The following is a 24,577-nucleotide window of genomic DNA, read 5'->3' as shown; positions in this document are numbered from 1 at the left end:
CCGGACGCGCAGGCTCAGCGGCCATGGCTCACGGGCCCAGCCGCTCCGCGGCATGTGGGATCTTCCCGGACCGGGGCACGAACCTGTGTCCCCTGCATCGGCAGGTGGACTCTCAACCACTGCGCCACCAGGGAAGCCCCTGCCTTTAAAGTTTTTATTTACACTGCACACACCTCTGTGCATCTTGCTTTTCTCCCCGGTGCCGGAATGGCATGTTCAGAGCTGACTCGCTGCAGCCGCGAGCTGTCCGCTGCGCAGGAGCATCGCTACATGACCAGCCTGGGCTGGTTGGCACCAGGGTCACTTCCCGTCTTTGGGAACCTGTTTCAAAGCTTCTCCGTTCGTGCTGAGAGTCAGCCAGACTGGGAACTTCTAGCCAAGGTTCCGAGGTGACTCTCCCCCAAAGCCCAGCTGTCCTGTGATAAGAGATTGTTCAGAGCCAGGGACAGGTCCTTCCACTGCTGGGCAGTTCTGCGGGGAGAAATATAGGAACTTTCTTCCGAGAAATGCTGCCCCTCTCTAAGCACCCACCTTGGCCTTGGCTCTCACACCCCCGAAGGTTCTGATTCAGGGAGCCTGGCCAGATCAGTGTACGTCCACCGGGACATCCACATCTGTGGTCCCCCTGCTGCCACGCCAGCCCCTCTGACGCGTTCCGGCACTGCAGCCCTAAGTCCACAAATCTGATCCCGTCTTTCCCCTGCTCACACCCAGCTTGGCCCTGCTCACAGCTTCTATCCATGACACCCCAGAATCGAATCCAGACTCCTCCTCTTGACCCCAGGCCCTGGTCTGGCCCTGCCCCCTGTCCCCTTTATCACTGAGGTCCACCCACTCAGGCACCTCTGGAGACCTCATTTTTCCCTGTCTCCAGCGACACACATGATGCCAGATCTTTGCCTGGTGGTTCCTTCTAATCTTCCTGTGTGTCGCTATCACGGCCCCTCAGGTGTCTCCCTCGTGGCATTTATCACCGTTAGTTACTCTGTTGGGTAACTCCTGGTGGGCTCATCTTCCTGACTGCAGTGCCAGACCTTGAGGGCAGGCATCGCCTCTGCCTCACTGGCCTCTCCCCGGTGCCCGGCACAGTGCCTGGCACACAGCAGGTCTTCCATAAAGATCTGAGGGGGCTTCTCCGGTGGCGCAGTGGTTAAGAATCTACCTGGGGCTTCCCTGGTGGCGCAGTGGTTGAGAGTCCGCCTGCCGATGCAGGGGACGCGGGTTCGTGCCCCAGTCCGGGAGGATCCCACATGCCGCGGAGCGGCTGGGCCCGTGAGCCATGGCCGCTGAGCCTGTGCGTCTGGAGCCTGTGCTCCGCAACGGGAGAGGCCACAACAGTGAGAGGCCCGCGTACCGCAAAAAAAAAAAAAAAAAAAAGAATCTGCCTGCCAATGCAGGGGACGCAGGTTCGAGCCCTGATCTGGGGGGATCCCACATGCCGTGAAGCAACTAAGCCCGTGAGCCACAAGTGCTGAGCCTGCGCATCTGGAGCCTGGGCTCCGCAACGAGAGAGGCCGCAGCAGTGAGAGGCCCGCACACCGCAATGAAGAGCGGCCCCCGCTTGCCACAACTAGAGAAAGCCCTCGCACAGAAACAAAGACCCAACACAGCCAAAAATAAATAAATTAAAAAAATTAATTTATTTTAAAAAAAAGATCTGAGGAATAAATTAATACAGAACTACATCTCTAGACAGAGTAGACTGTGCCCTGGCACCCACCCACAGACTTCTAATCTGAACATCCAAATTTGAATCCCGAAAGGGGACCAGTAGGTCACAAGAATAAGACACATGCCAGGGTTCCCATAGGCACAGGGTGTTTGCAGGTTGGACACAATAAAATATTCTTTACTTCCACAAAGAAACAGTCTCTTCTACATTTTTTCTTGAAACTCAAGGGCATTTTTGGCTAATTTATGTTTTCCCATTTCAGTCCAGACACACGGTTTGGAGGAATAGTTCCCTTTCCTCTTATCATGACTACAGAAAATTCAAAGGTTCAAGCACAAGGGTAAATGGTAACTGATACCAACTTCGGTATGAGGGAGACAATGAGGAGGAGTGGGGACTGTGGCAAACAGGAGACCACAACTAGGAAACAGGGACCTAGGATTACCAGACTGTCCATATTTTAAATAAACAAGAAACTCAGATTTTCTTCATGAAAATTCTCCATTTAAAAACCCCTATGTGAATTGAACCCATCATATCAGAGTGCTGGATTCAGCCTCTGGGCCACCAGTTTGCAACCCCTGATCTAATCCACATGTGGTTAACAGGCGCTTTCCCCCATCATCCTTTGCCCACTCAAGCAAAGTCCCTCGGTGTGAGAAAGTGCTGGCTTCCTTTATTTCCTTCCATGTAGGCCATTAACCCCATCTGTGGGCAAATCTGTCCCGTGTTCCAGCACAGGAACCAAATGGAATTCTCAGAGTCTGGTCAGGAATTCACCCTTGGGTGGGTATCAGGAGTCAGCCATTCGGGAGGGCCCTGAACTCCCCTCCCTCCTAAATCACAGGGCACCCAAGAGGCAAATCTCTCTCTCTCTCTCTCTCTCTCTCTCTCCCTGCCATCTTGAAGCAGCTTCCGGAGATCCTGCCTGAAACTTCCCCTAAAAGAGGAAGTTCAAACCAGAAAAAGAGAGAAAGTAAAACACAAAAAGCTGGTTGGACAGAAAAACCCAAAGGCACTAGAAATAGTAAAATGCTCACCTGCCGACTCATCTCAACATGCCGCCCTTCAGCGGCTCCTCGATCCGGGGAGACCGTACAAAATCCCAACACAGTTTCTGCCCCCTCACTAGCCCCGCCTCCCACAGCTCCCCCTTCTCCCTGCTGCTTGCTCTTCTATCCTGGTGATCACCCTGCTTCATCCCACCCCAGGATCTTTGCCAGTTGTTTCCTCTGCCTGGGATGTTTTCCTCCTACCTCTCAGCCTGGTCAACTTCTATTCATGCTTCAGAGCTCAGCCTAAAATGATGCTGCCTCAGGGAAGCCCTCCCTGAACACTCCCAGACAAAGTGGGGTCCCTCTGCTAATCGCCCTCCTGGACCTCTCTTCCTCTTCCCTGCCCATTCCTAAGGGGTTACCACACGGGTCTCAAGCTTTCTTGGAGAGGCCTTCCCCACCCCATGTCTCCCAGACACAAAGACACCCTCTATCACATCACCCATGCCCATGTTCTCCATGGCATTCATCACAATTTAGAGGTTTTGTATGTTATGTATTTACTGTCTGACAGTCGGGCCATGAGAGTGGGAGCCCTTGTGTGTTTCACTCCCCGCACACGGCAGGGGTTCAAGGTGTTGAACGAGGAAGGCCCACTTCCCTAAGAACCCCAGGACACCCCTAGGACTGGAGCTGGCTGGTCTGAGACTCCTACTGCTCCATTTAAAAGCCCAAAGTGGCCCTAGGACAGGGGCTGGTACAGGAGGCACTGGCTGCCCAGGCCTGTTCCCAAACCAGACTTTCCCTTTCCAGTTCATTTGCCCATCTGCAAACAGCTTCAGCACGAGGAACTGCTAATGCATTAAGCTTTAAGTAGAGGCTGCAAGTGACTCCACCCTGGCAGTTTTTGCTTCTTTGCGTAAATAAACTTCAGCAAGAGCTCTAGGTGGCTTTATTGCCGCGTGGAGCTACAGGGAGTTTGGCTCTTCATTACGGCCATTACAAACGAGCGTGAGCCAGCCTGCGTCTGAGTTAGAGAGAGCCCTTTGTGAGCAAATGAAGTTAATACATGCAGCTTCTCCTGAAGGCTGTCCCTAGTCGAGACAAGATGAGGCTGGGTTGAGCCGCTGGACACAGTGACACCTTGCTGCTGAGAGCAAGGGGGAGAAAGAACACAAAAGATGCTCAGGTTACTTAAACCCTTAAGCAGGTACCCAACCTAAATGCCCATCCCTGGGGGTGTGGTTCAGAAATTACAGGACATTCATAGGATGTTGCTTATTCGGTGAGGGCCTCAGTTTTCAGTTATGAAGCTGACATAACGTCCTAGCCACTGGGTCACTGCCAGGATGCAATGACATAATCCATGGACAGAGTGCAGCACGCTGCTGGCACATAGTATGTGCTCAGAAAATAGGAGGAATTATTCTGAAACGGTGGGACACGAAGAAGCCAAGGAATGATGAAGACCTACACTCTCTGATGCAGAAGCCGCCAGTGTCTTATGACTATTAAGTGCTTAAAACGTGGCTGGTCCACACTGAGATGTGCTGTAAGTTCAATCGTCCAAGCCTGATTTTGAAAACTTACTTCAGGACTTCCCTGGTGGTGCAGTGGTTAAGAATGCGCCTGCCAGTACAGGGGACACGGGTTTGAGCCCTGGTCCAGGAAGATCCCACATGCTGCGGAGCACCTAAGCCCGTGCACCACAACTACTGAGCCTGCACTCTAGAGCCCGCGAGCCACAACTACTGAGCCCATATGCCACAATGACTGAAGCCCCTGTGCCTAGAGCCCGTGCTCCGCAACAAAAGAAGCCACCGCAATGAGAAGCCCACGCACCACAATGAAGAGTAGCCCCACTCGCCATAACTAGAAAAAGCCTGCACGCAGCAACAAAGACCCAATGCAGCCAAAAATAAATAAATTTATATATATATAAAAGAAGGAATCACTAAATAAAAAAAAGAAAACTTACTTCAAAGAATGTAAAAATCTCCTTAAATTTTTTTACACTGATGACATGTTGAAAGGATATTTTGGAGACACTTATTTTAAATACATTGAAACTTGTAGATCTAAATCTTATAGTGTTTAATGTCAATTAAATCTCAATAAAACTGGAAAAAAATATATTGAAACTAATTTCATCTGTTTCTTTTTCCTTTTTTATATGGCTCCTAGAACATTTAAAATTACATGGATGGGGGACTTCTCTGGTGGTCCAGTGGTTAAGACTCCAAGCTCCCAATGCAGGGGGCATGGGTTCAATCCCTGGTCGGGGAGCTAAGACCCCAGATGCCACGTGGCGTGGCCAAAAAAAGAAAAAGAAAAAGAAAATTACATGGACGGCTCACATCTTTGGCTCAAATTATATTTCAATTGGACAGCTCTTATAGATACATTCTGACATGGAAATATGTCCATACTATTTTTTTAATTGAGATATAACTCATATACCATAAAATTTACTCTTTTAAAGTGTACGATTCTGTGGTTTTCAGTGAATTCACAAAGTTTTGCAACCATCAGCACTAACTCCAGAACTATTTCATCACTCTGAAAAGAAGCCCTATACCTTACTATTAAGTCACTCTCCATTTGTCCATGCTATTTTGAATAAAGAAAAGCAAGTTACAGAACATTATTCTAGTATCACGTGGGTTTTTTTGGTAAAAATTAATTATGTATAATTATTAGTATATATGCATACCTACATTTGTAAATGCATTTTTAATATGTTTGGAATGATGTACACCAAACTGTGCAAGATGGTTATCTCTGGGAACTAGAATTGAGGTGAGAGAGAAAAAGGAGAGGGTGCTTACCCTTTATTTTAAATACTTCTGTACTGCTTCTGAGATTTAAAGAGAGAATGGCTTGACTTTCTGGCCCTACATAACTCCTGGTGAACTTCAGTGAATGACTTTCACGGCACTGTCAACATACCGGCTTCAGCTGGAAGATAAAGAGGCTAGCTTTAGATCTACTTTTTGTTCTGTGCTTTTAAAATAGAAAGAACAGCCAGAGATGAGGTATTTTCCCTCCTAGCAACAGAAGCGTACCGAGGCCGGCAGCATCCTCGCACAGACGCAGCCTGCCCGCCTCCTCCCGGCATGTAGCATCAGCTCAGAGCAGAGCAGGCCGAGCGCCGGGGCAGGGGCAGGACCGGGGGTCAGACTCCCCCGGGGCCCAGGCTGGCAAAGGGCAGCAGCTCCGAGCGCGCCTCAGTCTGGCATCCCGCAGGATGCCGGGGGTGGGGGGGCGGTCTCAGGTAGGGATGGGAAGCGAGTCTGGGCCCCCGAGAACCGGGGCTGGAGGAGAGGGCGGGCGCGACCTGACGCGCATCTCTGCGCGACGCCAGACAGCCACCGCCCCGCAAAGGAGGGACCCCCTCGGACCCCCAGTGCGGGTCCGGAGCCCCAGCGCCAGGTACGAGAGAATGCTGCGGGGAAGCCGAGGCTCCGGGTCCAGCGCGCAAGGGGTCTCCATTCGTCCACTCCTCTCCGGGGGAGCGCGAGCCCTGGATCCCGCAACCCCAAGACCCGCCTCCCCCACTTCCAACCCCGTCCCCTACCTCGGCCCCGGGCTCGGGGGTCAGGAAGAGCGCGAGCTCGCGCGCCCCGCTGCGCACGGGCTCCGGCCGATCGGCGTCCACGAGCAGCATGAGGAGCGCGGCAGAGTCCAGTTGGCGGCGGCTGCCCGGGAACCCGACGCCGCGTCCTGGCCTCGGAGCCCCGCCCCCGACCGGCTGCATGCCCCGTGGCCCGCCTGGCGGAGGCGGGGCAGGTGCGCACCCAGTGGCCGCGGCCCACGCCTCCCGGAACGCCGGGCCGAGCGGGCAGCGCCACCCAGTGGCGCGCGACGCTCACTACGCCCGGCCCCGCACCACCTGGTAAACGATTCTCAAACTCGCTTTCAGATTGCAATCACCTGGGGCTCCTTCAAAACTTCCGAAGTCTGACGGCCACACACAACCTTTAGGGTTGGAACCTGGGCATCAGTACTATTTATGTTCGCCAGGTGATTCTTACATAGAGCCAAGTTTGAGAACCATCGGTATAGACCACCCCTTTTCATTGGAATCCGGTGGAGCAGCGGTTCCAGCTCCCACAGCACTTTAGAATGCCCCGGGGAGTTTCTAAAAGCCCGGAAGCCAGGCCTCACCCCAGGCCGATTCAGCCGGAATCCCTTGGGGTGGGGCTTGGGCATCAGTTGTTTGTAAAGCTCCCCGGGTGGTTCCAGCGTGCATTCAGGATAGAGAACAGATATCTTAAGAGGATCCTTTCATTTAAAGACCACCCCTCCCCGCCATCACCCCGCCCACAGGGCCTCTCCTAGGACAGCATCTTGTTTGCGCCAGTCCGAAAAATTAGGGAAGTCGGGCGTAGCGATCCTCTTCCTCCCAGGGGCAGCTTTTAAAATAAGCTCCCCAGGGAATTCTACAGCGCACTAAATTGGACACAGCCCCGCACCCCTAGGAGGCTAGTCTAGACCCCTTAGAGGCTGAAGAGGGTGGGGTCCAAAGCAATGCTAGTGAGGGGAGTTCTACAAAAGGTAACGAGGTATAGGGAAGTCTAGCGGTCTCATTTTTCCTATGATGCCTTTTAAAATGTTAAATTCGTTTTTAAAAATCGGGCTGCGCTTAGGGCTGCAAATAAATATACAGGACTCCCCTCACCCTCGTCCTGTTAAATCTTAATTTATATTTTATCTGACAACCTTAGGTAGGGGGCGTGAGCACATGCTTGATTTGTCTTTTGGGTAATACATCACTGTACAGTTCCCATTTCCACAGCTTCCCACTGCTAATTTCTCGACATCGCCGCCCAAACATTCAGGCCTTCAGGCCAGAGTAATTTTCTGGAAAATTCTTGGCAAAGACTTGGGCCTCAGGTGCTAAGGAAAAGGATTTAATAGGAACTCACTGAGCCCGCATGTGGCCATTCATTACTATGCTGATGCGTCTGATGCTCAGAGCCCTTCTGTATCCCACACGCACCCAGAAACCCAGCTCCGACCCTCACCCTTACCGGCTGACTGGGGCCCTCCCTCGGAAAAGCCCAGAACCGGCCTCAGATTAGCCACAGTCCTGAGCACAGCAAACTTCCCCTGACGGACGAATTTCAGAAACATAATGCTAAGAAAAAAAGGCAAATCGTGAAGGCTGTGTAGGGCACGCTGCCATTAACATAAAGGTTTTAACACATGTGAAACCGCACTATATATTGTTTATGGATACAGACATATGGAGTAAAAGTGTAAAGCCGTGCATGGGAGTGATGTACACCGCATTCAGGAAACGGGTTACTCTGGGGTGGGGGAGAGGAAACGGGGGAGGGGTTTCAATTATATTTGTAACGTTTTATTTCTTCTGTTGATGTTTGTTATAGTATTTAAACTTTTAAAATGCCCAATATGACTCACTGGGAAAAAAACAAAAACCAACAAAACCCTAGGATATTAGCTAAAAGTGCTGCCCCGACCCCCTTTTCCTGGAGATGGGGGGTCCGGGAAAGAGATCTTCGCTCTTCACCAGCCTCTCCGCGATTCATACCCTGGGCCACGCTGGCTAGCCAAGAGTCATTTTGTTTCTAGTCTTTTTTTCTAAATGTAATGATGCCTTAGAAACATTTTGCTTAGAACACAGATGCCCAGAAGCCCACCCCCCACCTTTCGGAATCGCAGTCTTTGGGGCGAAGGGGAGCTGGGAACAGCTTTTAAAGCTCTGCCGTTGACTGTGATGCACGCAGCACCCCGCAGGCTGAGAAGAGCCCCTCTCCGGTTAGTCCAGCTGGCTGTAGCCAGGGACCCCCGTGGGAGGCCGAATTAATGATTTTAAACAAAGAAGATGAATTTTTAAACAGCCTCCCCGGCCTCTCACAGGCGCTTGGGGTGACCCTGGGGCAGGCGGCAAGCCCGAGGCCTGGAATGCAGCCCGCCTGGGCCGCACCCTGCCCAAACCAGTTTGAACCAGCTGTGGGGATGGAGCCGTGGCGCGTCCCCACGAGCTCCCTCTGGCGCCCAAGACGGGCTCAGAGCGGCTGCTGCGGCCTCCTGCTCGGGAGTCCTCCGCGGGGCCAGGCAGCCGGCTCCCTCCCAGCCGGAGGTCGGGGCGCCCGTGGCCGCCTAGCCCCGAAGACACCCCCGGGAGCTGCAGTGGCCCCCGGCTGGGCCCCGAGGCCACACAGCCTTCCACCCCCGCACCCCCGTCCCATCTGGCTTCACCTCCAGCTACAAAATGGTTGCCTGTCTGTGTCTTTTCAAGGTCACCTCTGTCAGCTCAGGCCTCAGGCACACAGGGTTCTAGGTGCGCATCGTTCCCAAGCTCGGCTGCGCCTTGGAAACTTCCAGAAAATACTGTCGCCGAGACCACTCCCCAGTGATTGGGATTTAATTGGTCGGGGGCGTGGCCTCGGTTGGGGAGGTTGAAAGGATGCCCCAGGTGATTCTGATCTGTGCTGCTCCAAAGCTGCTTAACTCCGCGGGCCGTTTCTAAGGCCCGTTGGTCTCATTGGGAACGTGTCCTGAAAGCTTACTAAGTGCCAGGCTCTGTTCAAAACTCTTCACAGAGACGCCCGCCTTGAATCTCCTCCACACCCTGTGAGGCAGGGAGGCTCTGCTGATGCCCCTTTTAGAGATGAGGAAACTGAGACACGGAGAGGTTAAGTCACTTGCCAGGGATTATAATCAGTCAAGGGAAGAACCCAGGTCCTTACCTGCTCCTCAGGCTACACTGCCTGTTGCAGGGAAGCCTGGCACTGGGAAAGCTGGTGGCTGCCCTGCCCCTCTGCCAGCCCCCCCTTTTCACTGCCCTCCCAGAGCACCTGTAGCCACCTCTCTTCCTGCTCTTAATTCCCCAGCACTCACCAAGTGAAGTTCAAACACCTCCACCCCCCAAGCCTCCCTTGCCAATCTGTCTACTGCTTTTCTCTTTGAACCCTAAAATGCAAATGGGAGCCCACAGAGCAGAGCCAGGGCGCGGAGGAGGTAAGAGAGACACTTGGAGTACAAACTGTTAAGGGGGTCTCCCGGTCAGGATTGGCCCCAGGGAGTGAGAGTCTCCTTTCGTTGTGTGCCCTGGGCATCTCGCCTGCCTCACCTGAGTCCTGGCCCTGCCACACAGCCTGCCGTTATAGACCAAAGGTTTGTGTTCCCCCAAGTTCATACATTGAAATCCTAACCCCAAGGTGATGGTCTCAGAAGGTGGGGCCTTGTGAATGGAATTAGTGCTCTTAACAGAGGTGACCCAAGAAGACCAGGCTGGGGTGTCTAGTCCACAGGAAGATCTGTGCCCCCATCACCTTCACAAAGGTTAACTCGAAGACAAAGGAGCTCTGCAGAAAAAAAAAATATATATACATATATATTTATATAAAAGAAAAATATAAATATAAAAATATATACATATAAAAGAAAAATTAAAAAAAATTTAAGAGACCCCAGGAGAACTCCCCTGCCCTTGCCACCGTGTGAGGACACGCGGAGAAGTCAGCCGCCTGCAATCCGGAAGCAGGCCTTCACCAGAACCTGACCCTGCTGGCACCCTGATCCTGGGCTTACAACCTCCCGATCTGTGAGAAATGAATGTCTGCTGTTCATAAGCCACGCAGGCGATGGTGTTTTGTTACTGCGTGGCCCAAACGAAGGCATCTGTAGGTGTGTTAGATTTGCACAACGTCGTGCTTAAATACCTGCATCTTCCAATGGTACCTTTTACAGTTCACACGTTCAGCTGTGGCTTCTCTCGAAAAGAAAGGGAAGCTCAGGAAACCGTGGGCCTGCCCTGCGGCAATTAGGAGCTGCCCCAGTTTGCAGTCTCCCCACCCACTCTCTGACCTCTTGGTCTGTGAAAGTGTCTGGGTGTTGCTTCCGGGGTCCCCTGAATATGCCAAGTCTGCCGGGCTCCACATCGGCGTCCAGCGTTTCCGTCTGCCCCTGGGCCCACTGCCCTTCCTGCCTTCCACCCAGCCTTCAAGGTCGCTCTTCCAGGGCCTTTTTCCTGACCCCCAAAGAGATGAGCCCTTTAAGCTTACCTTCTCCCTTCGGCTAAGTTGAAAGTAAGGCCACCATCAGACAGAAATTTCCTGGAGGACAGAACACACGTCTCGGGCGTTTTGGGGGGCTTGCTGTAGGAGTCCAGTGGCTGCCTTTGCACCTAGAAGTCAGTCCTCAATAAACACATTCATCTAAAGTTTGGAGTCACTTTCCTGCTTAGTGTCTCTGTTTCGCCACCAGCAAAATGATGTAGAACAGCACCCCTCTTGATAGAAGCATGGTGAAAACCCAGGTTTTAAAAGCATTTTCCTATCACAGTTTTGAAATGATCTCTCTATGGTAATAAGAGATAGCACATCCCCTTCGTTCCCTGTAAAAGAAAAGCTTCTGATTCTCCTCAGGCATTTGATCCGTTTTTCTCTGCACCTTTTCTTTCCACAACAGAGCTGCACGAAGGGGCTCGTAGCTTTGGAGGCAAGAGGCCAAGCGTCGAGACTCAAAGTGCTCCCTATGTGTCGACGTTTGGCTTTCCAGCTAGAGCTGCCCCGGTCGTGGAAAGTGAGGGGAGAATCCTGGGTTTAGAGGAAAGAGGCATTTCCTTCCCCCTCCAGCTACTGAAATGTGGGTCCCAAGCTGTTTGTTCTGCCTCCGTTTAAACAGACCCTGGAGGGAAAAGACCCTACCCAGCAAGGTGTGAAGTGGCCGGGCTTCCGTGACCCAGGCAGGAGCTTAGCGTCTTCTGTAAATTCTCCTGCAGGCTCAGGCAGTCCTGGGCGTTACAGGCCCACCACCCCTAATGCAAAACCCTTGGGGCCAGACATGTTTCAGAATCAGAACTCCTGGGTTTAGAATGTTAACACGGAGCACATAGGACACCCGAGGTGACAACTCCAGGACGAGTGGGGCAGCACCCTGTTATCAGACTTCGTATTTCTCAGTAGAATGTATGAATAGTCACCTTATATGAGCTCATTAAGGGTCTTAAATAAATCTCATGCCAGTCCGGCTCAGGTTCTGCTGGTCAATGCATTTCTGCTGGCCCGATGGGGAAAAAAGCGAATGGTTTTCAGTTTCCTGGATTTCAAAGTTTCAAAAAAAGGAATTATGGACTTGATTTTCTGTTTCGCAGTTGGGAAAACTGAGGCTCAGGAAACTGTGGCCCAGGCCCACGTATGTAACTGCGTGGAGTTGGGTTTCAAGCCCATGGCTCTTTCATCTATATCACACTGAGATGAATCGGAATACGTCAGAAGATGTTAGAAAATAGTTAAGTGCCCTGGTAAAACAGTATTCATTAGACTATTTGGGACATTGGAATATATTTGTTTCTTGCTTCAGGAAGCTGTATCTCTATTCACTAGGATTCAAAGGCCCTTAAGTGTCTTTGGAGAACAGGGTATGGCATTGTGTACACAGTAGGTGTTCCATAAAAGAGATCCTGCTCTATACGAAACCTGCAGGCATATCAGCGGCAAACAATAAGCTGAGAGGGGCCCCTGGTTATAACAATGGCCATCAGCAAACACAATGAAATTTAGCAGAAAAAAAAGAAAAAAGTATTTACTTTTTTGAGGATTATTGAGCATGTGGGAAACCTCGTCTTCAGCAGTTCATGTGACAACCACAGAGCATTTTTTAATTGATTTTGAGTTTAACTTAAGATATTGAAATAACACAGCTGCTAAAGAGCAAATGAGGATGAGGATGCATTAACTAAAAAATACAGAATGCAGTGCAAAGAGCTAGAAGTGGACTGTCTTCTGGCCCCTGGAGGGCTCCTGCTGGGTACAGAATGTACCTCTGGGAGGGAACAATGCACAGTGACTAACAGCACAGGCTCTAGAGTCAAACTGTCTGGGTTCCATCCACCTAAAAGCTGTGTGACCTTGGCGGAATGACTTAACTTCTCTGTGCCTGAGTTTCCTCAACAGTAAAATGGCATGATACAACTTCACAGCGCTGCTGAAAAGATTCAATGAGACAATCTACATAAACTTCTTTAAACACTGGCTGGCATAAAGTGCTCAATAAATCCTACATTATAAATGGAATATTGACAAACTAGAGTGTTTTCAAGGGAGGACAAAGAAGATGGCCAGACAGATAATATAGCTGATGGTGGCAAGGTTTTGCTCACCAAGAATGCATTTGATAAATATCTGTTTGAGGCAAACTGAACATAAAGTCAGTTTATGACTGACTTTATGTTCATGTGATGCTCACGTGACCTTATGACATGTAATGACAGTTTGAAGGATCAGGAGCTGTTTTGCCGGGAGAAAGCTTGGATTATCTAAAGGAAGATCGCAAGGAAGGGGTCGATGAATTCCGTGGGGCTGCTGAGAGAAGAACGACAACTGAGCCAGGGACACGAAAAAACAGAGAAACCCCACCTGCCTAGCTGTGCAGAGCACCACTCACATAGACAACGGGCGTGCATGGCGTCCCCTGGAGTTGTGTGGAATTCTAAGATTCCAGCCCACTGGCGTACATCACATAATCCCCGAGTATGGGGGGAGCCGGAGGATCTGATGGGTTATCATTCCCATGATAAAGTTACTGATTAGTTGACTTGGAGTTAATCAAAAGGGAGATTATCTTGGGTGAGTCCGACCTAATCAGACAAGCCCTTAAAGAGGCTCTTGAGGTCAGAGCTGGAAGGAGTCAGGGAGGCGCGCCCCTGCTGGCCTGGAGGAAAGCAAGCAGCCACGCTGTTGTGTACCCCTCTGGGGGCCGCGGAGCAGCGAACAGCTGGTGCCTCCAGGAGCCCAGGGCCTCAGACCTACAAATGCAGGAACTAAAATCGACCTGAATGTGCTTGACGTTGGATGTGGACTCGAGCCTCAGACAGCCCCAGCGGCACCTTCACTATAGCCTTGTGAGAGAGACCCTGAGTCATGGAGCCGGGTAACTGTACTGAGACTCCTGACCCACAGAAACTGAGATAACAAACGTGTGTCGTTTTAAGCCTCTGAGTTTGGGGGAATTTGTTAACACAACAAAATAAAACAAGTACACAGGTATGACTAAAGGGAAGCGGACTTCACCTTAAAGTGAAGGGGAAAGTTTCCGAAGGTGAGTTGTATGTGAATAAACAGATGGGGTCTCCGAGGGGTGAGGCTCCACCTCGGGAGCAATTCAAGCAGAGTCGGGCCGTCTCCTCCTAGACAGGAACGTTATAGACAGGGTTTCTGCTTTGGTTGAAAATTCACCTCTAGATCACTGGTTCCTAAACTTGAATGTACCAGGTGAATGACGCGTCACCTGGGGATTTTGGTAAAAGGCAGATTCTGATTCAGCTGGTCTGTCCAGTCATTCGAAACCGCTATTCTTCAAGAAATGTGAATTAGAAGCCAGAAGAATTTCTGATGGTCTCGGAAATTTCTTTTTTCAAGTATCTTCTTTCCAAGGATACAGTGTGACAGCAGGTCCACTAGATGTTAGCTCCATGAGGTCAGGAACTGCACCCTCTTGTTCACTGCTGTGACCCCCCAACTGCCACAAAGTCCACATTGGCACAGTTCATATATTTTGAATGAATGGGGTTTGTGAATCATTTTTTAACAACTTTATTGAGCTATATAGTTCACATACCATACAGTCCCCCTGTTGAAAGTATACAGTCAATGGTATAGACTAAAGTACATACACAGAGTTGCTAACACTACTTAGCCATTGCTCCCCAAACCTCCCATCTACTTCCTGCCCAGGCAACCACTAATCTAATTTCTGTCTTTATGAATTTATCTATTCTGGACATTTCATATAAATGCAATCATATGTTGTGGGACCTTTTGCGTCTGAGTTCTTTCGCTTAGCATGAAGTCTTCAAGGTCCATCCATGTGGTGGCACACATCAGCCCTTTACTCCTTTTTGTGGCCCCCAAATATTCCATTATATGGATGTACCACAGTTTGTTTATGTATTCCTGAGTTGATGGACACAAATATATTAGAAGTAAAAAATGAACAATTACTTAACCTCAGAGTGTGAAAGCATCTCTTATTTTGACACAAAATTCAGAAGCCATAAAAGAAAATTTCAACTACAGAAAGGTGAAAAGTTTCTGCATGGCAAACACTACTACTAAGCATATTCCAAAATAATATAAGAGATGCCCGATATCTTGATTGTGGTGGTGGTTATATGGATGTATTCTATTTGTCAAAATTCATTGAACTGTCCATTCAAAGTACATTGTATTGGAATAAATTACACCTCAATAAAGTTGCTTGTTAGGAAAAACAACATGACAAGAGGGGAAAAAAATATCTGCCGATACATAGTCAAGGTGTAATCTTCAACTATAAGGGACTTCTGGAAAATGATAAGGAAAACATCAAATGAGCAAAGTATATGCAAAAATAATTGAAAGAAAAGCTAATTCAAGTATATTATCATCATATGAAAAGATGTTTGACCTCCCTCATTATAAGATACATTCTTCAACCATCAGAGTGGTGAAAATTCACAGGTTTGGCAAGGTTATGGGCAATCCCACTCTTTGTTGGCTGGATTATACAAATTGACACACAAACCAGCAGACTCTATTGAAATTACAAATGCATGTGCATTTTGCTCAGTAATTCCTCTTCTAGGTATTTACCTTACAACTATATTTCAGCATGTGCAAAATGACTTATGAATACAATTATTAATTACCACATAGCTGCAGTGGCAAAAGAATTGATACAAACCAAAGGTCCAGCAATAAGGGATTGTTTAATATATTAAATTGGTTGCATGTAATGGAGCTGCAAAAGTGAATGGGGATTAAATGCAACGTGGTATCCTGGACTAGATCCTGGAACAGAAAGAAGACATTAGTGGAAAACTGGTGAAATCCAAATAAAGTCTAAAGTTCAGTCAATAGTAATGTACTGTTATAGACTGAATAGTTGTTTCTTTCCCCCTTCCCAAATTCATATGTTGAAGCTCTAACCCCTAGTGTGCCTGTATTTGGAGATGGGGTCTCTAAGAAAATAACTGGGGTTAAATAAGGTCATAAGGGTGTGGCCCTGATCCTATAAGATTCGTGCCTTTAGTGTCCTTATAAGAAGAGATGCCAGAGAGCTCTTTTTCCCTCCCTCTCGCTCTTGCACAAAGGAGAGGCCATGTGAGAACACAGGGAAACAGCAGCAGCACCTTGGTCTTGGACTTCCAGCCTCCAAAACTTTGAGAAAATAACTTTCTGCTGCTTAAACCATCCAGTTTGTGGTGTTTTGTTATGCAGCCGGAGAAGACAAAGACATGTACCAATGTTAATTTCTAGTTTTGACAAAGGTACCATGGTTATATAAGATGTTAGCATCAGAGGAACCTGGGTGATGCTGTGCTATCTGTGCAACTTTCCTGTAAATCTAAAACAATTCCAAAATTAAAAGTTTGTATTTAGAAAAAGGAATGGAAATAAATGAATGGGGAAGAATTTTATCTAGTGATAAGGAAAGAATTACCAAAGATATATTAAATGAGAAAAGCAAAGGGTAGAATATGCTGTTTTTATATAATAATAAGAGGGGACATAGTATATTTTCATACTGTCTGATTTACATTAAAAATCTATGAAAAAAAAAATCTATGGAGAGATAAGCAAGAAATAGAGCATAATTGGTACCGAAGGGAAGGGAATGACAGTTGGGTGAACTGGGGACCAAAAAAGGTGAAAGCGTTTTCACTAGGTACTTTTAAAAACTTTTTTTGGTTGTTTGAACCATGTGAATTTATTTACCATTCGAATAACTAAATTTGTAAAAAATAAACAATTGGGGAGGAATAAGAGGGCTTGCTCTACAGATACTAAAATGTATTTTAAAGCTTCAGTAATCAAAACAGCATGAAATTCTTCCAAAGCAGACGAGTAGATTAACAAATCGTGATTTGGCCAAAACAAACCCAAGAACATGTAAGAAACTAGCAAATGATAAAGGTGGAATTACAATTCAAGAGAAAGTAGTGTCTTATTCAATACATCATGATAGAACAATTAATTGAGAATTTAAACAAAAAAAAAATCTCAGATCTCTTACTTTAACCAAAGATTAGATGGCCAAAGAATTATCAGATGGATTAAATATTTAAATGTAAAAAAAAAATCATAGAAGTATGGAACTTAGAATAAAAGCTGGGTAAGCATTTATATAATTTGAGAGGGAAACTACTAGAGAAAAGAATAAAGAATTTTACCATGGACAATAAGAAATTCCTACAGAATAAATACAAAAGCCAATGATACACACAGTAAGGAGCAAATGACTAATTAGGAAAAAATGATGACCAAAAGGTTGACTTCCTTAATCTACAAAGCACTTCTATATTAAGAAAAGACTGATACCTCAATTTTTAAAATGTTATGCAAAGGACCCAAACGGAGAAGCTAACAAAAGAAGAAATACTAATAAACAGTTTTTAAAAAGCCCTTCAAACTAATAATCAAAGGTATGTAAAGCAAAATAAAGAGACGCTTTTTTCCCCTATTAAGTAGGAAAAGCATAAAAATAATAAATCTGGTGTTTTGGAGGGGAAAACGACTCACACATACCCCTGGTGAGGAATTAAATTAGAACAACCTTTCCGGAAGGAAACTGGATATATTCATGAACCAATGCCCCCTCCTTCTCCAAAACAAAACAAAAAACAAACAAAAAAACACATGCGTTGACCTAATGATTTCTCTTCTAGGAATTTATCCTAAGGAATTAACTGAACAAAGAATAAAAATATGTATTTACAAAGCTGCTCACCACAGCACTGTTATAATTGTGAAAAAAAATGGAAACAGCAAACGAAAGGGAATTGGTTTTATTAAATGAGGGTTCATCTATACAATGAAATACAATGAAGCCATTATAAAAGATGTAGAGCTGTATTGACAGAGCAAAGACATTCACAATATATTGCCCTCTGAAGAAAGCAAATTACAGAATAATTTAGATGTATGTAAGATCCTGTTTCTGTCAAAATCCATATTAGGTAATATATATCATTGTGCATATGTACTGAAAAACTTAAGAGTGGTTATCTCTGAATAGTGCTTTTTTGAGGGGGTGACTCTTTTCTTTCATATACTTTTTTCCCTAAAGTTTCTTCTGAAATCATATATTACTTCACTGGACACACAGCTTCCTTAGCCAGTCTAGTTTTTGTAAGAGATAGTTATATATGCAAATATATTTTTCTCTTTCCCAGGTTATGTCTCTGAAGCTCTGAGTTAACTGTAAGGACCAGAAATGAATATTAAAAAAAACCTTGCCTCGAATTTTGACTTTTGCTTTTGATGAAGAGAACATCTAGGAATGAGTACTTCAACAACAATAACAACAAATTATAAAAACAATTAGCCCTAGGAAGAACAGAGTAAAATTAAGCATGATGTCAGTTTGCCAAGGAGACATCATGGTTCTGAGACTCAAGTCCTAATTGAGAGCAAACTATTGGGCTGGAAATGAGCAACAACTCAGGAATAAATTATGCATGGCCACTGTTAAATATTTTATCCATCCTTAACCATTATTTATCTTCGCAAGGCTAAAAGAGGAAAGACAAAGAAAATACTCAGATAGTAAGCATTATCAGTCTTGTCATCTTTCCTCCATCCTAGAAGCCATCAACATTCAGGCACAAACCCTGCAAAAGAGGAAAAACTCTAACCATGATCACAGCAAGCAATCGGCAGTCTGAACTTGAACTTCATGACTTGATTAAGGGATGTCAAGGTGACCTCACCTTCTGCATCCAGTTTGTCACATCCCTCAAAATCATGAACATTTCGCTCTGCTTAACATGCTGTTTTAAAAACGAACGTTTATGAATTCTTGGCGACGTCCAGGCAAAGGGGTTTTGTGTTCCCCTGGTACCCATGCAGTGAGCGGGAAAGGACAGCGAGGATATTTGAGGAGCTGTCAGGAGTTGATGTAGCCCATTCAGCCCTTTGCCATTTGGCCAGCTTCCCAGCCACTCTGCCTCCTCCCCTGGCTCTCTCCCTTCACTGTTGATTTCCTCCCTCTCCGCTGTCTGCTTGGCTGATGGAGGCCCATGCCAGTCCCACAGGGCACGGGCCCTGTGAGCACCAGTCAAGTGGAGGGAGGACATGGACGCCAGCTCGCTAGAAAAACCCTCACGGGCCGCAACTGAATTGCGAAGACTTTATTGCAAAGGTTTGACTGTTGCCTTCCACAAGGGAATGAAAATTTTTTACGATGGCCATTTTGGGGTGAGATTTGTTTGGAATCATTTTTCAAGTATTGCCTGGCATTTTGTATATGCGTGTGTCAGAAGCGTACATTACGTTGTTATCCTTTTTTGGCGGGGGGGTGGGAAGGCGGGGCTGCACCAGGTGGCGTGTGAGATCTTAGCTCCCCCAGCAGGGATTGAACCTGTGCCCCCTGCAGTGGAAGTGCAGAGTCTTAACCACTGGACCGCCAGGGAAGTCCTTTTTTATCCTTTTTTTTTTTTTTTTGCATTACACTAATGTTAATTCCACATTCTGGCAGACCAGATGTGTATGTGTGTGTGTGTGTGTGTGTGTGTGTGTGTAAATGCATGTACCCAATTTAAACATCAACCAGTTAAAAGTTGTCTGTATGGGTGTTTTTACTTTTTTTAATGTCTATTAATTTTATTTATTTATTTATTTATGTATTGGGGGTATAGTTGCTTTATGTATGTTTTTAAACCAAGAATCCTTTTCCACATTTTTCTGCTTTACCAGATAGAGATTAGAATGAAATCTACCTTCTTGTTAAGTTACCTGGTGTGGATTGTTACTCCTGAGAGTGACTGATTGGGGATTCTGATTCCAGATGATTCTGGCGTTAGTCACTGATCCACCCGGGAAGCAACACTGACCAGGACTGCTGTTCCCATGCTGTCATCATCACGGCATTGTTGGAGGCCCACATTCTAAAGCCCTCTCCTTCAAGCTCCCTTTACCCATGCTTGGCAGGTATTTACCAAGTTAATGATTTAGTTTCTGAGTCACTAAGCATACAGATTTTTGCTGGAGTCACCCCGGGTACATACCTGAGACAGCAGCTGAAGGCCTCTGGGAACGTTGGGGAAAACCTGATTTGCGACTGACTACCCAGATTTAAAGCTAGCACGCGCTGGCAGGACAGAAAGCCTGGGAACAGAACTCTTATGTTCCATAAGAACAGTGCCCTGTTTCATCTGAGTGGAACCTGTTCCAGGTCTTAGTGGAACAATGCCATAAAAGCTATTTCCTTGTCGTTTCAGGCATTGCTAGGAGATGGGATGGAAAAGGAATGCTGTACTGATACAATCTGTGAGTTGTACTATTAGTCAAATTCTAGCCTTTTTTTGTCTTCTCTTTTGGTGGATAGCCCAGAACAAAAGTCCAGCCTGGAGTTTTCAGAGGCTTATTTTCTGCACACCTCTAATGATCTGTGTGGGGAATTACTGTATTCGATCAACCTTGCGATTCTGGAAAGTCAGATTATACTAATTTAAGGAAGTGGAGTCCCTTGCACAGGGGGCTGGAGACTGAAGCTTACTTTCGCCAAGTTAACAGTACAGTGTATGCCAGATGAGTAGATGAAGGCTTTCCGTACATCTTTACGAATTTTAGAAGACCTTATAAGCCATGCTCATTAAAGCAGTTCTGCTAAGAGTGAAGGAAAGATACAGATGGATCTGAGGACTTCTCAGACTGTAATATGCACAGGAAGCACCTGAGGAGAGCTTGTTAAAAATGCAGATCTCTGGGCTCCACCAGCAGAGAGTCTATTCGGCAGAACCGAGGTGGGGCCTGAGCATCTGCATCTCTAACTTCCATACAAGTGATGCCGAAGCTGCTGTCTGGGGACCACACAGTTGGAGGACTGCTTTGGGCTGGTCGCCGAATCCCTCTGGACCTCAGCCATCTCCCTGAGAAGTGGACAGCACAGCTGACATTCAGAGCACTTATTAATCCTCAGGCACTGTCCTCAATCCTCGCGGTGACCTATGAGGAGATGGTTTCACAGTAAAGGAATGAGAGCCTTTGATGGTCCATGGTTCTGAGCTTCTGAGACAGCGTTGGCAAACTGGTAGCCTGCAGGCCAGCTGGGGCTGGCCGGTCTGTTTGGTCTGTCTCACGAGTTGTTTTAAAAATCAGGATGTTCCACGGGAAATTCTGGATTTCTGGTATCTTCTTAAAAGTTCGAAGAGCTGGCAACGCTGGGCCCATACATATCCAAGTGGCAACAATGCAGTGGGGTGTGTGTGTAAGGGGAGACTCTGGCTTACCAGTCCCACCCACCCTACCCCATTCCAACCCCTTGGGCATCACATTTACCCATTACTCTAAGACCATGATTCTCTCGTTTCTGTATTTCAAAAGTAATGAATTTTTGAACTTTCTGCCATTTCAGATTAAAGTTTCTATGTACTCTTTATACATTACATTTGTATCAGATTTAGTTATGGTAAATACAATCAAAATAAAACAATAATATCTGAAAACACAAAAGCAAACGTTGCCATTATTATGAGATTTAAACTTTTCCATCAAATTCAGAACAGGCCACTAGACCCCATATTTCATTTCCACTTTTACCATTTTCCTTTGACAGAGGACTGCCCTCTGTCCCCATTTACCTTTTGCACAGTGCCTTATGCTTTCAACTCTCTCCTTGACGAGAAATGTACACCCAAACACTCTTTAAAAAAGCTGCAATTGATACCACTGTGTTCACTTCCCTTTCACAGGGTCCTTCTTTTGTGAGGTGACAGCACCCTGATGCCCTGATTCTTCTTTGAGGAACACCCCTCACCAACCCCAGCGCAGATGTGGGCTCAGGACCCAGACAGAGCCAGAGAGTGGGCTCTGAGGCTTTGGCTGTGATTGGTGGGGAGCGGAGGCTCGCTTCCGGGTGGGTAGTTAATGACAGAAGGTACACTAGAGTTGCTGCAGGCCATTTTTGTCACCACAAAGGGGTAATTTGAGAAAAAGCAAAGCAAGAAACAGAAATTCTAGCTTGTGTTGTAAATACAGCAGCCACTCGCTCCGTGTGGCTATTTAAATTTAAATTCATTAATTAAAACTACATAGAGTTAAGAATTCAGCTTCTCAGTTGCACAAGTCATATCTCAAACATGCAGTATCCATGTGTGGCCTAGTGACTCCCATTTGGACTGAGCAAATAGGCCACTCCCCTCATTGTATTAAGTTCTACCAGCCGCACTGTTAGATAATACCTGTGCTGAAGCTCTAGCCCTGACTATTCAGCTACGTGAGCCAATAAATCTCTTTTTAGTGAAGCCATTCGAGTTGGATACATTCATAATCCAAAGCCAGAAGCCTTCAGTTAGTGCTCTAGAGAACATGACCGCAGGATTTAAGTTTCATTGGGGATGGTTTTCTTCCACTCAGGTCAGTGCCAGAAAAAATAATCACTGGGTCCACAAAAAGTACTTAAGCAAATGACACTCAAGAATATTCATGCCATTTCACCATCTTCTATTGTTTCTCCAATCAGAAAACAATTAAGACATAGAACGGATGGATCTGAAAACAGATACACTTCCTAAGTCCCCGTTCACGTTCATCAGCTTGAGAATAATTAGAATAATTAAGAATACAAGAACCGTTTTCCCCCCACTGAGAAGCGTTTTAACATGAACAATATTGAAATAAAATGACATGTGCCTTCTGACACGGTACAATGAGGATATAATATCATATCTGTAGTATTCTTGCCAAAAATGCGTAACTTGAATTTAATTATGAGGAAACAGACAAACCCACACTGAGGGACAGTCTACAAAACAACTTGTCTTTACTTTGAAAAAATGTCAATATTATGCAAGACAAAGGAAAGCTGAGGAACTGTTCCAGATTAAAGGAGACCAGAGACATGACACCTGAATGCGATGCATGATTCTGGATTAGACCCTGGATGGAGGGACGATTTTTCTGCAGAGGACACTACGGGGGCAACTGGTGAGATTCTAGTGTGGCTTTTGTGTAATAAATATTACTGTATCAATGTTAAATTTTCTGAATTTGATAACTGAACTGAGGTCGTATACAGGAATGTATGAGAGAATGTCCTTGTTCTCAGGAAAATATATGCCTGTCTTTAGGGGCTTAAGGGGCTGTGATCTCTGCAACCAATTCTCAGATGTTTCAGGAAAAATGGAGAGAGAAAGCAAATGTGGGTATGATCGGGGTGAAGGGTATAAACTGTACTTTTCATGCAGCTCTTTTCTAAGTTTGAAATTATTTCAAAATAAAAAAGAAAGCAATGCAGCGCTTTTTCCCCCCCCAGGAAAAAAAATATACTAGTATTTTCCATGGCAAATTTCTCAAGTGGAAAACAAAGTGCTTCACAAGAGTTTTTCAAATAGTGCATCCTGAAATTGTTTTGGGATGGCCCAATAAACATTTAAAAAATGGAACAGAAAATCAGCATTTTTCATGTAATGGTTTCGCTTTGTGAAACTTTCAATTATATATAGGTGTGTAGTATACCCATCCATACACATGCATACACACATCTGTGTACTGGATCACAACATTCAATGCATTTCTTACTGTGGCGTGCAGTTTTTAAACAATGTTTGAAAGCCATTATACTACAGTATCTTTAAGATAGTGACTCACAATTTACCTAAAACACCTTAGTTTGTACCTGCTGTCCTGCCATAATTATAAATTACACTCATTTTCAGCCACTTTAATTTCTTTTTATAACCAAGTACCGTATGAATAAATATGCTTTGTGGACAAAAAAGAATTTTAGCCTTTTTTAAAAAAAAATAAGAATTATGTATTATTTGTATAATTGAAAAAAATTTAAGTTATCTTTACTAATACTATATTAAATAACTTTGCTATCCATCCCTTGGGATTATAATGAACTAGATAACTATAATGAACTAAAAAAAAGATTTTCTATTACACAGAGAACTCTCCAAGAAAGCTTTTTAAAATGGGAAAACACCTAAATACAGCTTGTAAATAAAATACGAACTCTATTTAATATTAATTTATAAAATACACATCAAATTTTGTAAAGTAACTGGACAAACACATAAGCTTTTAAAAATATATTATGTAAATCTTGTTTACAGGGAAGAACTTGGTAGACTACTACACACTAAGGGCTTTTCAATTATTAAATCTAACAAATTTCCTTTCTTTTACCTTGTAATAGCTAGTCAGACACCCACCCAATTACAGCACTTAAGTAGCATGTAATATAGCTAGAAGCACAACTAATGTATGCTTTACCTTACAGGTAACAGTCACCATCAGCAAGTGATATGCTGTCACAAATAACAAGGTCAAGACTTTCTACGTCTTCTAAGTCAGGTGCTCCCCAATCTGCTGCGCTGCCGAAGTCACTGACACACACACAACCCTTAAAGCTTTGTCACCCACAATTAAACCTTTCATCAGTCTAAAAGATGGGAAAATCAGAGCAAACCACCAGTTGCTGCTAACCATTAATTCAAGTACCTTAAGGCAAACGACCAGAACAGGGCTAGCTTTTCCTTATACACTTCTATGACTTCGATGATTTTTTCCTCAAATGTAATTTTTTACCCAGACTGGAAACTTGGAAGCAGCAGGGATTTAGGATACAAAGAGCACTGGGGTCGTATTTGGGGATGAAAAGGATCTTTTAGTACCATACCATTGTTTCATGGACCCTGAAACCAAGTGCATCAGGTACTGAGTGCAGCACAGTCTGCACCAATGGATGATGTGAAGGGTTCTATGTACACGATGTTGAATTTTTACTCAGAAGACTTTCAGTTTTTAAACTGGCGGAAGGAATCGGTTATTATCCTGCATGCTGGATGGCAGAGGAGTTAGTGCAGAGATCGACTTAGCCAATGACTGGGTGACTAATTTGGGATTAGACTTGGCTCAGGAAGAGGGTCTGTTGTATCTCAGGCCTTTTA

General features: G+C 45.8%; 1 protein-coding gene across 3 annotated transcripts in view; it reads right to left on the bottom strand.

Moving 5' to 3' along the window:
• The window catches only part of BCAS4 (breast carcinoma amplified sequence 4), a 60,625-nt gene extending 54,186 nt beyond the window's left edge, over positions 1-6,439 (bottom strand). For all 3 annotated transcript variants that reach the window (XM_022597557.2, XM_022597558.2, XM_022597559.3), the window contains exon 1: positions 6,245-6,439. In XM_022597557.2, the coding sequence (XP_022453265.1) occupies positions 6,245-6,424 (180 nt within the window). In that variant the 5' untranslated portion in view covers positions 6,425-6,439. The remainder of the gene's footprint in view (positions 1-6,244) is intronic.
• Positions 6,440-24,577: the final 18,138 nt, after the last annotated feature.

This window comes from Delphinapterus leucas, chromosome 15, assembly GCF_059928025.1.
Source record: "Delphinapterus leucas isolate spDelLeu-1000000601 "Yukka" chromosome 15, BTC_Dleu_Yukka2, whole genome shotgun sequence".
NCBI lineage: Eukaryota > Metazoa > Chordata > Mammalia > Artiodactyla > Monodontidae > Delphinapterus > Delphinapterus leucas.
This window is presented reverse-complemented; position numbering and strand designations above follow the sequence as displayed.